This window comes from Bos grunniens, chromosome 18 (assembly GCF_055505025.1).
Source record: "Bos grunniens cultivar Pamir isolate PY7600 chromosome 18, Bosgru_T2T1.0, whole genome shotgun sequence".
Classification (NCBI taxonomy): Eukaryota; Metazoa; Chordata; class Mammalia; order Artiodactyla; family Bovidae; genus Bos; species Bos grunniens.
The window spans coordinates 34,823,301-34,844,127 of record NC_141182.1 but is presented as its reverse complement, the minus strand read 5'-3'; the positions used below and the strand labels follow the sequence as shown (position 1 = coordinate 34,844,127).

The 20,827-nt window shown below is 40.4% G+C and overlaps 1 protein-coding gene and 1 pseudogene across 11 annotated transcripts in view; both read right to left on the bottom strand.

Moving 5' to 3' along the window:
* Positions 1-14,428, bottom strand: part of CBFB (core-binding factor subunit beta) — a 48,621-nt gene extending 34,193 nt beyond the window's left edge. For 5 of the 11 annotated variants that reach the window (XR_015145610.1, XR_015145611.1, XM_086351326.1 and 2 more), the window contains exons 1-3: positions 14,055-14,428; positions 13,740-13,826; positions 8,750-8,866 (exon numbers count right to left, since the gene is read on the bottom strand). Coding sequence is in view for 8 of the 11 variants with exons in the window: in XM_086351326.1 (XP_086207452.1) it covers positions 8,750-8,866; positions 13,740-13,826; positions 14,055-14,132 (282 nt within the window). In the remaining 3 variants the exon portion in view is untranslated. Of the gene's footprint in view, positions 1-8,749; positions 8,867-12,286; positions 12,331-13,739; positions 13,827-14,054 lie in introns of all 11 variants that reach the window. The other 6 variants (XR_015145612.1, XM_086351330.1, XM_086351331.1 and 3 more) reach the window with 3 other exon arrangements.
* A 90-nt stretch (positions 14,429-14,518) lies between these two features.
* LOC147353394 (large ribosomal subunit protein eL22-like) lies at positions 14,519-17,850 on the bottom strand (annotated as a pseudogene).
* Positions 17,851-20,827: the final 2,977 nt, after the last annotated feature.

The following is a 20,827-nucleotide window of genomic DNA, read 5'->3' as shown; positions in this document are numbered from 1 at the left end:
CTAACTGCTTACATTGTATACCTTCATAAAAGAAGGTAACAATAATTAAACTCCCCAACAAATCACTGTCTCTAGCATGAGGCAGTTAGCTGGTCTGTGGCTTCTACTCTTCTGTAGAAAACTAAGTATCAAGGAAGTGATGTCAGAGAAATAAAGTCTCAGAGCCTGCTCAAACTAAGTGGCATTAAGACTTACAAATGCTTTCCTACCAGTAAAAAAGGAGATAATAAAAGTATCTGTTTTTGTATCAATGAAAACAGTACCTGGCACAAAGCCAGTGCTACAGAACTGTTTGCTACTTCTGTTCTAATTCTTAAATGAGAAAATGACAGTACACAGTAGCAAAGGGAGTCCCATATACTCAGAGATAATTAATAAACATTTTCTGCCCCCTAAAATGCCTGTACTAGAAAGCTCAAAGTTTTCTGTAGGAGAGATTTTTCATATGACTGCCATGTGTACAGTACTGACTGTCTACTGTTTTCTAGATCTGCAAAGGTTTCCTAGATCTGCAAAGGTTTCCTAGGTGAATGAACACTGCACGTGTGCTCACTAGATACATCCACATCCATTATTTCTTACTTTCTTTTTCCAAGAATTAACACTGATAATCATTCTGTTGCTTCTCTCTTATACAAAGGTATCTATTTATTGCTGATTTTTCTATTCCTAAGATCAATTATTAATAAGATATGCAGAAAATCTGAAGATAAAAAGTTAATGCCATACCAAATAGAATAATTTTGCTTTACAATTTAAATATACACAGAAAAAATAAGAATGGCAATATAACAAAATGTTAACAATGGTTCTCTAAGAGGTAGGTTATGGATGATGATTCCACTTACATGAGGTACCTAGAGGAATTAAATTACCAAAGACAGAAAGCAGAAAGGCAATTGTCAGGCGCTAGGGACACAGGAGAAAGGAGAGTTAGTGGTTAATGGGTACAGAGTTTTAGTATAAGGAAGATGACAACAGCATCAATTTTAATATACTTAATGATACTGAACTGTATAGTTACAAACAGATAAAATGGTAAATTTTATGTGATGTACATTTTAAACATAATAAACAAAACAAAACAACAAGCTCAAAAAAACAAACACCCAAAAACACATCAAGGGACTTCCCTGGCGGTCCACTGGTTAAGACTCCAGGCTTTCAATGCAGAAGTGTTGGGTTCAATCCCTGGTTGGGGAACTAAGATCCTACATGCCACACAACCCTAGTCAAAAAATTTTTGTGTTTAAAAATTAAGATATTTTTTAAGTTGAGAGGCACAATTGAAGGAGGCCAAAATTACTACATTAGAGGCAGTTTTGACAAAAATTTGTATTTATACTTCCTAATATAATGTTTTATATGCAGTCAAGGCTATCTCTACTTTAAATGTGACTCATAATAAAACTTCAATTGCAAAAATATCTGATAAAGCAAATGTATTTAATACATAAAAAAACTCCTACATCTCAATAATAATTTGATATCAAAAAACAGGCAAAGGATCTGTACAGACACTGCCAAATGGCAAAGATGCACATAAAACATACTGAACATCAAGTCAACAGGGAGATGCAAATTAAAACCAAAATGAGATACCACTACAAACTCACAAAAAGGGCTAAAATAAAAAAAGACAGTACCAAGTATTAGTAAAGATATGAAGTAGCTGAAACTCTCATAGATGGCTAGCTGGAATGCAGAATTGCAAAGCCACTTTGGAGAAGTTTGGTGGCTCAGACAGTAAAGAATCTACCTGCAATACAGGAGACCTGGGTTCAATCCCTGGGTTAGGAAGATCCCCTGGAGAAGGGAATAGCACTCCACTCCAGCATTCTTGCCTGGAGAATTCCAAGGACAGAGAAGCCTGGTGGGCCACAGTCCATCGGGTTGCAAAGAGTCAGACAGGACTGAGCGATTAACAATGGCAGTTTCTTAAAAAGTTCATATTCATGAAACTAACTAGCCAGCAATTTTAGTCCTATGTAATCTATCTACCCAAGAGAAATGAGAACTAATGTCCACATAAGAGACTGGGGTATAAACATTCAAAGCAACATAGTAGCCAAACCAAGGCAAAATAACTCAGATGGCCATCAACTGCTAAATGGATAAAGGAAATGCAGCAGATTCACACAATGGAACACTGCTCAGTAACAAGAAAAGATAAGAGACTATGTAACAGAAAGCAGACAATGGGTGCCTGGGCTAGGCGGGAGGACTGGCTGCAAAGCACATGAGGGCACCTTCTGAGGTTACGGAAATAGTCTGTATCTTTATTGTGGTGGTAATCACAAGACTGACTGCACACATTTGTCACTGAATTGTACATCTTAAATAGGTGAATTCTACTGTATATAAATCATATCTCAATAATGACAACTGAAAAAAATCAATTACAATGGGAAGCAGTAAAACTGGGACATAGCAGCCCACTGATTTCTTTAGTTGATAATGTCTTAATCCTTGTAGTGTTTGAATTAATCATTCAAAAATACTGGGGTCGGAAGTAGAAATAAAAAGGGGGAAGATTAAGGATGTTTCTCTCAGACATACTATTCTGACTTTTCTAACTTGGAAAATATAACTGAGATATGGCCAAGACTACACTTCACACTAAAAGGTAAATCCAGGCAAACAATGCAATTCAAGAAAAGGGGAAAAGATGAGGGCTGTATATCAATTCTATCTCAGTAAAACTGGAAGAAAAGAGAGAAGAGGGGAAAAAAAGAGTATATTATCTTCATATACTTCAGAGGGGCATTTATCATATATGTAAATTAATCTAACTGGAAGGTACTATGACATTCCAATTTTTAAATATTATTATTTACTCATGAAGTTAGTCAACTCTTCCTGGATTTAAAATTTGTTGAAATAAAACTTTTTTAAAAAGCCCAGATTACTTATTTCAGCGCACTAAATCTAGCACTAAGTGCTAGAAAATATACTTCATATTGTAGTTGAATTGAAGCACTTAAAAGTCTATATCCGACAAGCTAGTTGTAAAGTTGCCTCAGTTTCTCTTGGGGAAAACCACATTCCAAAGCGTTACCACAGATCTCTCTTATTTGGAGTGACTGCACTGTCTTAAGAGGAAAAGAAACTTGCTTCTGAGCTTGAATAGGAATTTCTCAAAGCTAAAGAGAGTGCTCTAAACTCTGCCAAATTGTGGATGGTATATAAACAGACACAATATTTATTTTGGGACAAAGATTCTGCAAGCAAGTAAGCAAACCGCTCCAGAAGCAGGAGTTACAGAACTCTGAAGACATTTAAAGTCAGAGTTTTTGTTTTCATTCATTAAATCAAAGGGTATTAAACTTTGCTTTGTTATTTTATGCTGATGAAAACGAGTGATAAAAAGATTTTTAAGTATGAATGTTCAGAAAAGAAAAATAAGTAAAACACATAACTTATCAAAAAGTTTAAAAGTTAACTGCTCTACTGCCACTTAATAACTACTCCCAATGTCTGCTATTGTTATCTATCAATTAAAATTGTAAGTAATAAATAGCAATGCAAAAACCATAGAAAGTTTAACCTCTTTTTCTGGGACACGTCTAGTATATCTAGATAAAACTAGATAGTATATTCAATTTCCATAGAAAAAAATGGAAAACAAACAATAGCACTATAAAGTTAACTTCTTCAGTTTATAAGATTTTCACACCCTCTAACTTCATGCTCACAAACTAAGATTATGCAGTAAGCATAATCATTAATTTTAAAATCTAAGGAGGCTTTAAAAAAAACACAAAATGCATACAAAAACCATTAATCTGACCACTCAAGACTAATAACTATGGTCAACCATAACCATTTGCATTTGTTTGAAATAAAAATTAATTGGAAATAAGTTCCAAGAGGAAAGATCAAAGGAACAGGGTGTTGCTTGATCCAACAAAAATTTCACACAAGAATGATTTAAATTCTGATCTGTTGCATTCCTTGTCTTCTGACAGCTAAATGAGAGGAAAGCAGTTTAAACTAAGAGAGAATTATGAACATTTTGGCAGTCTAGGTTTATAAAGTACCAGGAAGGACCACTGGGGAAAGATGTAGTCTCCTAACACTATACTGCTAAGGCCCCTATAGCACTGAAAATCCTTGATTATCTACGATCTCACTCTACAAACCTATCAAATAGTCTAGCTTTGGATAGGGCTTGACAATTAAGAAGGCATTTTCACATATTCTGGTACTTCATTTAATCCTCACATGAGGTTTATGAACAGGGAAGACATTCTGATTCCCATTTACAGCTAAGGAAAACAATTGTTATTGTCTTCTGACTCATATCTAGAGCTCTCTCCATTATACTGCATTATTTTAAACCTTTTCTAAGAAAGACCCTTAATAAAGAGTCAGCTTTATCTGTCAATAGCTCACTAGGTACCTGGTGTGAAATTTTTAAATATAATTGAAAGGCAGACTATAAAAGTGTGTGCTCTGACTTGATGGTCAGTTATCCACTAACAGACCTTTCTTACTGAAGACTCTAGGTTTGAAAATATTCCAACAAACACAAAGGCAGAAAGAATGAATAAAAAGACTAATTTTTGTGAAGCCCATTTTCTTAGATTATAAAGCCATATTTCAAATCTAAGAGAATATGGAACTTCTGTTTCCTATTAGCATTCTAATTTTTTTCCTGAATTCATCAGATTTAAGTGAACACTGGGAGCCAGCCTCTAAGATGGCCCCAATGATCCCAGCCTCCTCCCATATATGTGAATAAACCACCCCCTCCCTGCTGAGTGTGGGCTAGACATAGTGACTCGCTTCTAATGAACAAGAAGAAAAAAGTGATCAGAGAATAAGTCATAAAAAGCAGGATGACCTCATTCTTTTTCTCTCTATGGAAAGGAATATATGACTAGGAATTGAAGCCACCAACCAGAAGTCATGTGAGTGAGTTTGCAAGGGGATCCTTTAGCTCCAATTAAGGCTTCAGAGACTGAAGAGCCCCAACAGCTGGACTGCAACCTCATGGGAGACCCTGAGCCAGAACCAATCGGCTAAGCTACTCTCAGATTCCTGTGAAAGGGCACAAAGGGATGAAATATTATCTGGACTGTGGGTGGTGTTTACATGGGTATGTACATTTGTTAAAACTCAAATTATACACTTAAAATGGGTGCATTATTTGGTAAGTAAACTATACTTTAATAAAGCTGATTTTTTAAAAAAAGACACTGAAATCTTGAGATAAGCAGACAAAGGGTCACTTAGGAAAAAGCTGTGCCATCATTTAAGAAGTTAAGGGTGAGTGTTGAAAACAGAAGCTGCAACAAGCTACCACCACAAACTCACGTGCCCTTAACTGCTCAAAATTGCTCCACCCACAGCTTTTCTCATCTCAGATGACTGCAATCCCATACTCCCAGTTGCTCTAACCAAAAACAGTTGGCGTCATTGACTCTCACACCTCACTTCCAATCTATAAGCAAATCCTGTTGGCTCTATCTCAAATATTCCTGGACCGACTCCTCACCGTGTCCACCGCTACCACCCTGGTCTCTCACCAAGATTACTGCAACAGCCCAACAGGTCCCCCTGCTTCACTCTTGCTTGCTAAAACTGCTGTTAACCCAGCAGCTAGAGTGATCTTTTCAAAACTAAAGGCAGATCATATAATTCATCTGCTCAAAAAGCAGAAACTACTCTCCATTCCACTCAGAATAAAAGTCCATTGTTGTTCCCATGGCCTCCCACAGTCATATAAACTGGCTTCTTGCTATCTCCTTAATCTCTTCTACTACTCTCCTCTTTGATCAGTGTACTCCAGCCGCACTGGCCTACTTATTGTTTAACAAACACACTGTGCAAGCTCCCACTCCAGGGCCTTTACAAGGCTGTGTCCCCTGTTTGGATCACCCTTCCCTCAAATATCTGCATTGCTCATCATTCCCTATCTTCCTTCAGGTCTCTGTTCAAATATGACCTTCTTTACCCAGTCTATCCTGTTTAAAATTGCAGACATTCCCGTTCATTGATGAACCTTATTTTATTCTAATTTTCCTTTTATCTCCCCAGAGCATTTATCACTTTGTAACACACTATATAACTTATATACTATGCATACTGCCTGTTCTTCCATTCCTTCCATACAACAACCAGTAGGGCAGGATCTTTGTTTTGTTTATTCATATATCAAGCTCCTAGAACAGTGCTCACTAAATTACATAATAGGTGTTAAACAAAGACCTTCTGAATGAATGAATTTTTGAATAACTCTGCCAGTTACTGAGCTAAGCACTTTATATACACTATTTTATTTAATCACTAGGGCCACCCTGGGACACATGCATTAACCTCCTTTTATTGAGGACCATAAAGATTAAATAACTTGTCCAAAGTTACAGAATAAATGAAGTAGTATATGAAGCCAGGACTTAACCTCAATTTGTATGTAACTCTAAAGGCTCAATTTCTCAAAGTTGGGTTTGAATGGGAAGAGAACTAAGCTGCTTTAGGACCTAACTAGGTTGAAAGTATGTGGAAGAAGAAACACTGATTTTGGATTTAGTATAAGGAGCAGAGGCAAATAATTAACATTTAGGGAAACTGCTTCAATTAGTTTTGCTTCTAGTCCTATGGGGACAGAAACAAACGTTAATGGTTATCAGAAGAGAAATAAGAGACCCCACAGCCTGAGCTCTATGGATGAGAAAACATGGGTTAGTATCTTTCCTCTAAATTCATTGCTATACTTATCCCAGTGATAAACAGCGAAATACTAGCAGGGTTTTGTTTTTTCCCCCTTAATGTTGTTGGTTTTTTTTTTCATTAAAATGCTTTCTTTTTCCTAGATTCTACTGGTGTAGAAAGTATTGGTAAAATCATATTTGAGAAATATATCATCTATACACAAACATTTACCAATTTAAATCTAAGGGAAAGATACAGATTTCTGCCAGTATTACCATCCTTGGAACACAGCCACGTTCATTTGTTTACACATTGTCTATGGCTCCTTTCACACCGAAACAGCGAACCTGAGAAGCTGCAACAGAGATCGTATGCCTGCAAAACTGAAAATATTTACTCTGGCACTTTACAGAAGAAAATCATAAAACAAATATTAATAAATATAAGTTTCCATATTTCTTGCATCAGTTCTATCATTTTTCTTGATATATGTGAAAACACATTCTCTAAATTCTAGAACAAGCTGTATAAGGTTTTTGTTCTTGTTGATCATATAACTAAAAACATCTCAACGGCTTAAGTCCAAGGAAAACATGGTCTTCAATCTACTAAACAGATATCATTAATTCAAGCAAACATATTCTAGTAGAATTAACACCCATTCACTAGTTATTAAATACTAGAAGATTTTAGTAACATTGAGATGTCAGTCATGAAATCCCAAAAGAGTTTAGCATAAAAGTTGAGAGGAAAGCAATTTTTTGATTTATGTTTTTAGTATCTGAGCTAACAAGTTAAACTTTAAGGAAGTGTTTGGAACAAGGAAAACAACAGTCACACATTCACACACCAAACAGACAAAAAAGCAATAATCGTACACTGTCATTACCTTCCAATTTCTCCTTTATATATTAATTACCAAGTAGTAAAACCTGGAACATGTGCTTTTAATCTTCCAAGCAAACAAGTCTAATACATAAAAAAGCAAACTTCTAACTTATTACTCATTTTAAAATTCTGTAAGCTATTTTCCCTCTCCCTGTCAAAAGATTAGTTGGTTTGTAACTCACAAAAGATCAAACTTTGTTTCACAAAATTAAAGGAAAAAAACCCACAACTCTTCATTGTATATATACAATATATGAAAATCCTTCTCATAATACAGCCCAATACAAAAATCTTTTAAGTTCCTCAAAGGAATATTTAGATGTTCCTCATGTTTCGCAAATACAGTGATAGGTTATACTATTCAGAATGACACTTAGAAAAGAATTTTAGGAAGTGAATAAAAACAAGTATAGAAACATGCTGCAAAGGAAACAGGAGAAAGACTGAGTACAAAATGAGGTAAAAAACTTTTTTTCTTTAAATATTTTATTTCAAGAAGTCAATTTCTACATTAAAAGATGAACCAATCCAAGACACTATTCATTAACATTTCATCAAAAGCACATAATTCATTTAACTTAGATTTTAATAGGGCTCTCAACTTAAACATCTCTACCTACATTTTTCACATCTTTGATCTAAAACTTCCTACATAAAAATTTTAAGATATTTGTTTCCCAGAAGCTTTTCCTCAAAACAAAAAAATATTTCCGGGTTAACGTTTTCATATTTTCTCAAAATTAAATTCGCTACATTAAGAAGTGGAAACCTATCCATGAATCATTTCTAAATACTATTAAATTTTAAGCCTAAGTCTTTTCCCATTTTTCTCTAAATTTCATTAAAAAAAAAAAACCAAAACACTATAGTCACACACATTTTAGTACAACAAAAAATTTCTTGTCCACACTTTTGAAGGAATTAGGTTTCAAATGTTACATATAAGAAAGCACACTACTCTTTTTAAGGGTGAGAACTTTCTGTGGCAAACGACATAAGCACGATATTAGCAATGAAATTATATAAAACACTTGATTTTTAAAAATTGTATTATATCTTTTTAATATGGAATGAAAGCAAATCTGATCACACATCTATAATCAGACCTGTGATCTCTTTCTTAAAATATCAATCATCAGGTTGATACAATCTCTAATAGTAAAACAATCCACAGTATTTCAACTTGCAAAGAAATGTTTCCTACCTTGCCTGCTTCTCTTTCGAAGTCGACATACTCTCGGCTAGGTGTTTGTCGCTGTTCTCCCTGCCAGCTGGCCGGAAAAAACTGGAGAGACAGATTGGTTCCTGTGGCCACAAAAGCCTTTTAGAAAAATCAATACAAACAGGATCAGGAGCAGGACATTACATAAATTATGCAGGCAGTCATTTATTTTTACATCAGTTTCTGTCTTAAGCCAGGCAGCACCAAGATTACTTAAAAGTAAAAAAACATGCACTCATCATTTTTCTTAAGTATTAAGTTACAAACATCTGATTCCATTTTGAGGACATTTGCCATTGGCTGCTTAAATATAAAATCAGACATGGAATCAATACTTTCTTTCAGGTCGTTTTTTGCTGACGTTAGTACAACGCACTGCTAATGTCTAACCAGAAGTCCCCATCACTACATTTAAGAACTTGTATTTTTAAACGTAAAAATCACTGAAGAGCTGAATATTTTGAATTTTAAAGCATACCACAATTTAAAGTTGTATAAATGAGACACTTGAATTTTTCTTGATTTTCCGTGCTCAAAGAAACACTATGCTTCAAAAACCATGCTAAAAATGCACTCGGAGATGACTGGAAGTGAAAATATCTCCACGATATATCACATTGGGAGGATCTCATTATCATGAATAAACTAACCAAATATCATTTCCAGTAATTTTTAATAACCAAAATTTATAAGATGAAGACAATATCCTCCATTATGGTTTTCAGTAGAACTCACTCTCAGAGACAAAAATTTCAGTTTCAGCAAAGGCTCAGCTTAAAAAACACACACTTTTTCATCCCCATAGGTGTCTATTTTATCCAGAGTTTCCCAAATTCCAATCACTTGCACACTGACTATAAATAAATGTTAATTAATTAATAGCTCACTATTGAAAAAAAATGCACTTGGGACTATCTCTCCTCTGATAAACCATACATTAGCATGTGATATGACAGTACTCATCTCTCTAAAACCTTGGGTGAATTTTTAAAAATGTGTTTTCGAAAATCTGACTTTAGGAAAACTGGATCTGACAATAACAAAAGCGTATTCATCTAATATTTATAAAAGATTTGGATGGCACAGCTCAACAGACAGAACAATCTAAAACCATTTCAATCAAGTGTCATTCTGTGTAGCCCCAGAGCAATTTAACTCTATACTTTCCCTGAGTTAAAAATGGAAGTAGCACTGTCCCTCTTTCCCAGGGAAATTCTAAAAGAAATACATAAAAAGCACTAAAAAAATTCTGCTTTTCATCATCTAAATGTAAACTCTTTGTTGAAATCAGAAAACTTTTTGTTTTAGGTTACTAATTAAAATTCTAAAGCATGATTTGTTTCCAAGTATAGAGTCTTCATCTGAAAGCTGGGGTTCACATTCTTGGGCAATTTGTTGAAAGCATTAGCTGATTCAGCTATCCACTAGTTCCCCCAAAGATAGGGACTTAGATTCTTTACAGATAAAAATTACAGCACTTCCTATTTCTATAATTGATACTAGAAGGTGCAGTGGTCAATCTAACTGCTAAATCGCTATAGATACCTTTAATGGCATTTCCCTAATCACTGGGATATCTTTTCTTGTGGTAAATACTTATACGAATAGAGACTGAACATTGATATTACGATATTAACCTTAAGAACTTTGCCAACTATTAGCGTAAGTTTAAAAAAACCAACCACTGAAATGAAAAGCAGACTCTAGGAGGCAAACTGCCTAGGATGACCTGAGGCAAATTACTTCACTCTGAACCTCAGTTTCCAGAACTTGTAAAGTGTTTAGAACACCACCCAGTAAATGCTACATGTATTTGTTAAATACAATGAGAAGTAATTCTTAGCTGAAGAAGACAGCCAACTCTTTCAGTCTCAGACAATGAAATTCTCAGAGCAGAGTGGTAACAGATAAGAGATCCTGTCCATAAATGAATACCCTACCCAAATCGGGCAGCCATGTTTCTTCAGCAGTCACCTAGTAACAAACCCTTCTGTCACAGTGTATCCCAAATCAGCTCTGGGCTAAGTAAAGACATTCTGCAACTCTTACTACCTCACCACACCTCCCGCCTGAAGGCCAACCTCAGAAGAGATTTCCTGCTTCATCACTTCATGTCCATTATCTCATCAACATACCTCTCTGAGACCAGAGAAGTGGTAAAAACAGATCACACTCTAGAATACCATTTCTCAAATTTGACCACAGAACTCTTTTTTTTTAATGGAACATCTACAATACATAGGAGATGGGAAAATTTTATTTGAAAACATAAAAATCCGCAATGGTAAAAGTGGTTGTATGGAGAATTCTCAGAATGTCCTGACTATATTTTATGAGGTTTCATTAAATTGTAAAATAGCCAATCCAACATACATTTTATTCTTCCATCTTCAAGATTAAAAAGATTTTACCACTTTCACAGTAGTCACCATACCTCTCATAAGTATTTTTTATTAATCATTAGTGTTGAAGATATCTCTTAATGCTCTTACTATAATACAAGAGCTTATATAAGGAATAAATCTGATTTTACCAAATAGATTCTACCCCTCACCTATAATCACGCTTATCTCATGCTATGATATAGAGTCTTGTTAAGTTTTATAGCTAAGAAGAGATGAGCATCACAGCCTTATGTTATTTTTTTTACATCTAAATACAAAATAAATTCTTCATTAACCTCACTGATAAGGAGGTGTTCATAATAAATAAATAAAAGGGGAGCAGGGTTGGACATAGTTTAGAGAACTATATACTTTTATCATACATGGCTGCTATTAAAATAAAAGCAAAAAAAATGCCTTTCCCCACCTATTTTCCACCACCAAATAAGTAACAGCCACAGCCTGTTTACGAGTTGTAAGATAAATTTGGGGCATTAAATGAAGTAACCTTTAAATTCAAATAATCAAGCGCTTATGATACAAAAGATACTGTGCAAAACCCATACAAAGGGGGCATATATGAAATTAATGTGGTCTCTATCCCCTAGAAGCTAAAACTCTGTTAATTTAAGTATGGCTAACATTGAATTAAAGGGAGAAAACTGGAGAGGAAAAAGTGAAATTCCTTCCAAATACAAAGTTATATTATTCAACACATTAAACTGTGCTGTCTTAATTACAATTCTTAGATGAAATTCAAACTACCTACCTTCTTTAACTTAAATACTTGTCAGAAATTAAGAATTTATTAAAATTTGTAGGATCAGATTTTTGGAAGAAGAGAAGGCCTAGAATTAGAATGTCTGATTTATCCCTGAAGAGGAATTTATAACAAATACAAGCAACCTATAATACTGCTGTAACAGTAAATTCATGTTATATATGATACAGTAATTCAAATATACTATGAATTCATATATATTCAAATACACTTTATACTTCCAATTCATAATCACATGCAGTAAAATTTGATATGACAGAAAATACCCTATTAACTATATTTCCCTAGGTTTCCCCAAAAACCTCAGCTCTAAAAAATTACAATAGCATTTTATAGCTCATCTTTTATACTTACATCAATTACTTCCAAGAAATCCATTGGTTGGGTATACCATCCACCTTTTCCAAAAGGAAATCCAGACAAAGGATGATATAATCACTGAACCAACTAAGTAAGGAAAGATTCTTCTACCACTTAGTGCCAAAACTAAAAACTATTTGTCCTATATATCTGAATCATATTAACAATTACAACTACTCAAGGAAGAGGGCTAAAAGCTAGACATTTTCTTTTATAATGTGCAATAACGACCAAATATTCTAGAGTTCCTAGTTAAGTTGGCCCTATCTTCTCATTATCTGTAATACAATTTAAAAAGCCTTTGTCTTAAACATCAAAATATTTTTAAAAAATAAATTTTATTTCAGTGATGACAAGGGAGAATTTTATGATATGTGAATTATGTCTCAATAAAAATATTCTCTCCTGTACCGGGAATGGGAGAAGCAAATGGTCCAACAAGTCTTGCTATTGTTAGCCTAAATTCAAACTGCGCCTGTAGTTTCAAGTGTGTGAAGATGCACTGGCCCAAGTCATGGAGCAGATAATCAGACTCCATTATACAGTGCCTCAACTTCTTAAAAAATTAACAATCAGCCTCTACTCTTTAGTTTTTTCCGATGCACTTTTTGGCTCCATCATTCTCTCCTCATTAGCGCCTCCAATAGGACAAACAAACCAAAAGGAGATGAGGGGAACTAGGATACTTGAATTTTTTTTCAACATAACGTTTGGTGGAGGTAAAGCACCAAATCTAGCATCTAAAACAGGGCCTCAGATCGACTATGGGTTTTGCAAATCCATGCGATTCTTTAAAAACTGCAGGCCTAAGCGGGATATGTTTTTTTAGGTTTGGAGGGAAAAAAAGGTTTCCTTCCGATTCTCCTGAAGCTTAACATGCGAAGAAAAGATGGCACGTTTTAGGGGGCTTCTTTTTTTCTCTCTTAGGACAACAGATAACTGGATTTACCCTCTGATTTATTCTCAGCTCTACTGAAAAAGAGATAGCTTCACACATAGATTTACGCAAAATCTAGCGTTAAGAACCAAACTATCCCCCAAGAAACGATTTTGAACGAAATCCACTTCTTTTTCCCTACGGGTGTTTTCTTCCTACTAATATCCCCTATTAATATTCCGACTCTTTCTGTAATCAGGGTCACAGCCTATACAGTGACCTTTCCTGGTTTAGTTGGGCTCGGGTTTGAGATCCACTCGCGGCAAAGTGTCCGCCGAGTCGTGTGTGGGAAACATAATCCACCCGCCGACGGCCACCGGGAAGCGTCTCCCCGCGAGGACGCGGCCCGCCAGTGTCTGGTTTCGCATTTTGAATCCCGAGTAGGAAGTGAGACGGCGCCCGCTCAGTTCCGGGAGCCGCGGCGTTCGCGGCGCCGTCCGGAACCGGCCTGGGCCGCGGCGGCCCCCGTGCAACAAGTGACCCGCGCGCGCCCCGGTCCCGCCGACTTACGATTTCCGAGCGGCCGTCGCGGCAGGCGTTCTGGAAGCGCGCCTGGCGCTCCTCGTGGGGCCGGTCCCTGAAGCCCGTGTACTTAATCTGCAAGGCAGAGACGGCCCGAAATCAGGAGCCAAATCCGCGACGCCGTCCGCCCCGCGCCGCCCCGATAAGGGCAAGCAGAGTCAGCGGGCAGACGGCTGCCCGGGCGAGATTGCCCCTCAGCGGGCGCGCCGGCGCGGGGATCCCCGGGGCCGCACCGCCCAAACTTTTCTCCTCCCGGGCCCGCTCCGGGCGCGCCGCGGCCTCCCCGCCGCCCGCCTGCCTCACCTCACATTCGCGGCTCAGCTTCCTGAAGAACTCCTCGTTCTCGAACTTGCTTCTCTGGTCGGGCACGACGCGCGGCATCTTCCCGCCCTGAGGCCGCGCCGGCCGCCGGGCTCCAGGCTTCCGCGGGCACCCGCTGGCCGGCTCCGCGCTGACCGACTGACCGCCCACCCGCGGCGCCCTGACTCTCGCTTCCCTTTGTTTCAGGCGCCCGCCCGCGTGGGCTCCCGCGCCCGGGAGTCTAAGGTGCCGCCGCCCGCTCGAGCCCAGCCCACGCCGCCGCCGCCGCCTAAGCCGTTGCCTACCGCCCGCGCTGATCCAACATTCGCCGCCCCCGGCCGCCGCCGCCGCCACTTCCTCTCGCCGCCCACCTCGCTAGCCCGCCCGCCCGGCCCCGCCCCCGTCGGCCCCACCCCTCCTCCTCGCGCGCCCGCCCGCCCCAAACTCCGGCAAACAAAACGCACCATTCACAACTCTGCGACCCGCGCCGCGCATGCGCCGCAAGTCCGCTTGCGGTGCCGCTGGACTGCTGCGAAACCCGGCTCCTCCCGCGGCGCCGCGCGGCCCCTTTTCTCCTGGCCGGCCACTTCGTTCAGTGGGGGATCTGCCCCGTTCTTGGAGATAGGGAGCGGCCCGCGCGAGTCCTTCCTCTACACTACCTGGAATTTTTGGGCTCCCCAGAAGCGCGGAGTAACCCCAAATTGTCACCTGAACGCCAGGAAACTTAAGTCCTTGGAGACTTTGAAGGAGACTCCAAAGTCTCCTTTGGAAACTTAAGTTCTTGGAGATTCCGAAAACCGACCAGGAGGGGTGCAGGTTGTGCACATCAAAGACTAACGGTGGAAAGAGACTAAAAAGATCCAACTGAACCCGCATCATGGTGGAAAGGTCTGAGTTGTTGGAATCAGAAGGGCCTCAAATGGGACCTCACTCACTCCCCTGCCTGCTGGCTGGGGCCCTTAGATAGGCACTGGACCACAAAGCCTCAGTTTGCTTTTTTCCAAAAATGCAGGCACTCACAAGCTCGCAGTATTAGCTGGCATGAGAGCTTTTATGTAGTTTTAGCACATGATGAACACTCAATAAATTTAGGTTTACAAAGAACAAGCTGAATTAATAACCCAATACCGGTTCATATATTTACACAAATGTACAATCAAATCCTAAAAAACAAGATCCACAAGTTCTAGGGAAGTCATTTAGCTCAGGCTGGAGACAGCCTGACATGGGATTTACAGCAGAGCTTTACTTAAAGTTGGTCCTCAATAAATTCTGACCGTTAAAATCTCAGCTTGTCAGAAACTCAGTCCGAGTATGGCAAATAGGTGCCAGTTTTGACAGTAGCTGGTCTTACAGCAAAGGATTGTAAGAATGCACTTAAACTTACAGGAGTTAGTGCCAAGGGCAATTGGCAATGTCTGCCTGAATGCAGGATTTGGCAGACTTTCCCAGCCCTTTCTAGTCTAATCCAATCTCATTTTTACAGATACAGAACTGAGCTAGGATGATGGACTATCCTGGTTTTAGCAATGGAAGTCCCATGTCCCAGGAAACCACTCAGTTCCTGGCAAACTGATTGGTTTTTCACTCTAAGGTCCAGTAGTGATGGATTGCCCAAGGTCAGAGGGAGAGTTTTCAGCAAAATCAAACCTGCAGGCCAGTGGTTTTAACAAACACACACTTTCTGAGTAGCAAACATAGAATCAACTTCTTCCAAGGGCATGCTCCCTGGCCTACACCAAGCCTGTGTGAATGTAAGTATGTACACAAACAGAAAGGGTATACATAGATATGGATGTCACCAACCACTTTTGTTGGGTCTCCAGGTATCTCAGAATCTTTCCCTTGGGTGCTTTTCAGTTGCAAATGACAGAAAACCAATTAAAAAAAAAAAAAACCTTAAAGCTAAAAAGGTGTCAGTTTTAAGTAAACGAATCACAGAGAGGGACTTTTTCCTTTCTCTGTTTCTTCTCACTGCTAATTCTCTCAGCCTCTCATCAATGGCATTCATTTCCTGACAAAGGATGGAAACATCCACTTCTCTGTCTCCAAAATTTCCATCTCCCGGATTGGCCTAATCTGGGTCCCACACTCTCCCCTCTGCCAAATCACCATATCCAAGCAAGTGTGATGACATCGGCCAGCTTATGTCACATGCTGTCCCATTGCAGACTGGGGGCCTGCGATTGGCAACTTCAGAGAAAAGCCAATGGTTGAAAGAAGGGAAGAACAGTTTTCCCCGAAAGGAGGGAGTAAGAGTACATGGTGGGCCCACTGAGCAGTTTGTATCAGCTACATCTGGCAAAAGGTGCCATTTATTTCACTGTTTAAATGTTCCAGTGAAACTGAAGGGGGAAACTTCACATCAGCACAAAGTGCAGACAAAACCAGCCTTAAAGTATCTGCACTTTATGTTAAGAGGTAAGTGAGGCAGCCTCTACCCCAGTTCCCAAGGCAGAACCAAGCCACTCACAAGGAACAGAAGTTTTCATCCATCTGCTGCTTCTCCCTTACATCTTCCCAGTTCAGCTAAGAAGATCTTTGGGCACCAAGACAATACAATCATTGTTTGAACAAGAGGAAGATGATGAGTTTGCTGTCAGTCAACAAGGACTGTGGTCAAGGAAGCAGAATTTCTGCTGTTGGCTTCCATAGTAGGAAAAAAGGATATCCCATGTGATACCATGCAGTGTCGCCATATTCTGTTTAGGTAGATACTTGTGTAAAACCCTTCATTTCTGTCTCTGATAGATGCTTCACAAGGAAGCACTCTTACTCCACAGTGGGTCCAGGTAGGGCTCACAGAGCTGCAGCTGACCTTGGTGTCTGGACTCCAGCAATAAATTGTTTTTTCCCTGGGAGATGTGGAATAAATAAAAGTTGAAATCTCACTAGAGTGGCCTAGATGCTCAGACCAGACATGAACTGTTTGTTGATTCTGTTCCCAAGTTTTATTCGAGGACTCATACAGAGGGGCTTTCCTGATGGTCCAATCGCTAGGACTCGCGCTCCCAGTGCAGGGGGGCAGTTTGATCCCTGGTCTGGGAAGTAGATCCCACATGCCGCAACTGAGATGCGGTGAAGAAAAGTAAACAAAAAAAGGTTTTTTTAAAAAATTATATAATATTATATATATATATATTACATATATATATATATATAAGAACTCATACAAAATATTCCAGATAATTGAGTTTAACCTTCAAGTTCCTCCTCTTCTTGAACTTGACTAATCTGGAAGTAACGCAATTTCTAACTTTCTTTGCAGTTAACAACTACAGATAACCAATCATGTAGTTGCTGTTGTTTAGTCACAAAGTCATGTTACTTGGACTGTAGTCCGCCAGGCTCCTCTGTCCATGGAATTTCCCAGGCAAGAAAACTGGAGTCGGTTGCCATGCCCTCCTCCAGGGGATCTTCCTGACCCAGGGATCAAACCCAAGTCTTGTATGTATGTCTCCTGCATTGGCAGGTAGGTTCTTTACCACTAGCGCCACCTGGGAAACCTATCATGTAGATTATTCTTCTGCAAATATTTTTGGTGAGATATTTCAAATACCTTTTGGAGAAAGGCACCTCAGACATTACAGTAGTCCTGCTCTTGCTTCTTTTGACTGTAACAACCCCTCCACCAAGATTCTCAGCTTTTCCATTCACTTTGATTCTCTCCTAAAGAAACTGCTCAAAATTGGCAGCATCTATGATGCTACCTTTTACAGGGTAGGTATAGTCAAAGGTAAAACTTCAGAATCAGCTTCTTTTTTTTGCCCTTTGCCACAAGCTTTTTCACAGGAGCCATGGCAGCAGCTGAGGCAGAAAGCCACCATGAATTTTTTGACAAAGGTGATGGTCAAGACATATCCCTTCTAAGCTCGAGGGAGCTGGACTGGAAGCAGTGGGAGTACAGAGCAGGACAGAGTACTCTAAGTGTCAGCCTCACAGAGGTGGGGAATGCCGTCTGGAGGGAAAGGGATGGGAGAGTCTGCCAGGCGGACCCAGAACAGCAGCACCACAGACAGCCTTTGGCAACTCCAGGCCACAGGGTAACCCACACTCGGCATTGTCTGGCATCCAAACAGCCAGGACAACCGGGAAACGAGCCGCAGGCCAAAGGAGGCCATCTCCTCGGCTGAACTCTGTATGCCTTTTTTTTTTTTTAATGGTTAATTTTTTCACTTATTTTACAAACTGGATTAAAGGAAATTAATAAAAGAAAATTTCACACACATCACATATATTTAGCTCTGTGCTTCTGTCTGATGGGTATGGATTGGTTCAGGCACCACCTCATGAAGGAGTTTGCTACCAGCCAGCTCTAGTAGGGCCCACAGATTGAAGCCTGAGGGTGACTGTTCATTGCCGAGAAACACCCTCCCAACCCCATAAACCTGGTTGAATTCTCTGAAGTCCTACTGCTTGGAGCTTTCCGTTCTTAAGGATTCAATCAGTCCAGGGCCTTCTCTCTCCTACTTTCCCGAGTGGGCAGCTGCTTCCACTGATCTTGAAAGGGTGGGCAGTAAATGGATGATACTGCTGAGCAGGGTGTGGAGGGAACCGTTAATTGTCTGGTTCAACTGTGAACCTCTGAGCGGGGTGCTTTTTCTACCCCTTATCTCAGTTAATTCACACAACCACCTTCTAAGACAGGCCTCCTTGTCCCTATCTGAGATGAGGAAAAGGAGACCCTGAAAAGGTAAATAGGTGGCCATAGGACCCAGACAAGACCCTGACCCATTAGAGTTAATGAAATGGCTAAGCACTGGGGGTATATCCTTTGTTCACTCCTCATCATAACCCTGCAAGTTTGTTGTTATTGACCCTATTCTACAGATGAGGAAACCGAGGTTCAGAGGGGCTGGGGCTCTTAACCATTCCATTCCAAGGCTTCTACTGGTAAGGATGCCCAGCTTGTCTCCTTCACCAAACTGCGTGCAAGCTTGTAGAGAGCTGGAGTCACTCCCATGAAGCACCCTACCATGCTCCCAAAGGGGCCCCAACAGGTTGGGTGGAGGGGTCTTACTATGGGCCTTGTGGCAGGATGTGGCTTTTGCCCTTGATGGTTGAACATTCCTGTCCCCTGAGCCCAACTGTTTGTCCCTCCTTGGCTTGGTTGGTCAGGGCCTAGACATCCTGCCTCCCAGGTCCAGCAGAAAGGATGGCTTTATCCAGATCCAGTGTCAGCAGCCACCCACATCTGTCTCTCCTCAAAGTGGGGGTGAGGTCCTTCCAGGTCCCTGAAACTCTGTGCACTTTTTTCTAAAGAAACAGCATCCATTCAATTACTGAGGAAATAGTGTACCATCTTAAAGCTGAAACAGGATCTGGGAGCCACAAATGAACGTTGAGGGGGGTGGGAGAGAAGGGGAATTAGTGGTTGGCACAGAGCCATCAAAGCCTAGCTCTACTCAGCTTCTAGTCTTTGGATGGAGATGGGCTGAAGTCCAGGATGGGGTATCATCCACCTAAATGAGGCAGTTTCCTGAGCCTTAAATAATTTTTTTGAGATATAATTTACATACCATACAATTCACGCTTGGGCCCATAAGAATTATTCCTCTGGGAAGTTCTCCCCCTTCTTAACTGCCCTGCCACCACCGCCTGCCCCCCCACCCCCAACACTCCCATCAGTTCATCCATCCCAGAAGGAGAAGAAAGCAGAGAGGAGCAAATTTCCCCAGAATAGCATTTCTTCAGTGTTGGGATCAATAAACCCGTTTGCTTAAAAGGAACCAGATGATTTCATCCTTGTAATTACAAGGTTGACGTTTGCAAAATCTTGCCCAGGCACCAAATGAGCCTCTTTGTCATGGGAGGTGAAGGGGTTTGTCTGAGTGGCCGGAGGTGGGGCCTGAACCTGGTGTGGTGGGCAGAGGGCCAGGCTGGGGTCAGGAGGCCTGGCTGACCACGTGTGAGGGCTGCTGGATGACTCCCCTTCCCCTGCCCTCCTCTCTGAGTTTCTGGAGGGTGATGGCAAACAGACTAGACTAGGGAACTGGAGAATGTAGAGCTCTAACCACACTGCCCTGCTGCTTGAAACCCTCCCCCAAGCCCCCGATTTGCCTATGGCTGAGAGGCAAAGGCCCTCAGCCCAGCTTATGGGACCCCCTGACAGTCATTCCGTTCCTTCCCAATCCCATCTCCCATTGTGTCTCCCTACGGCACCCTGCCATCTGACCACACTGGCCTGCTTGTGCTTCCCACATGCCTCAGGGCCTTTGCTCTCACTGTCCCCTCTATCTAGCCTGACCTCCTCCCCTTTCTCTTATGGGAAAACTCTTATTTGTTTTCTTTCCTTTCTTTTTTAAAATGTTTATTGATTTGACTGTGCCAGGTCTTGGTTGCAGCATGTGGGATCTCAGTTTCCTGATCAGGGAGGGTCCCCAGGCCCCTGCGTTGGGAGTACAGAACCTTAGCCGCTGGACTGCCAGAGAAGTCCCTCATGCTTTTTCTTTAAATAATGAGTTCAGGGGCCTTTGACTGCTCTCTGCAGAGTGACTGCCCTGCAGTATCACCTCATCCTGTCAGTTCTGTCCATTTGATGTGCCAGGGAGATGGTCAGCAGACCTAAGACATAGCAGTACCCTGGGTTCTAGAAGGAATCAGCTCCCTACTACTTTGTGCTTATTTTACTCCTGTGCAGACACCTCATATGAGTGTCTTTTGCTCCATCCTTACATTTTGTTTTAATTATTTAAAACTTGTGCATATTGTAGAAAATTTAGGAAATATAGGGGGGAAAAAAAGAGAACCCTGTCACTTGAAGACAATCATTGCTA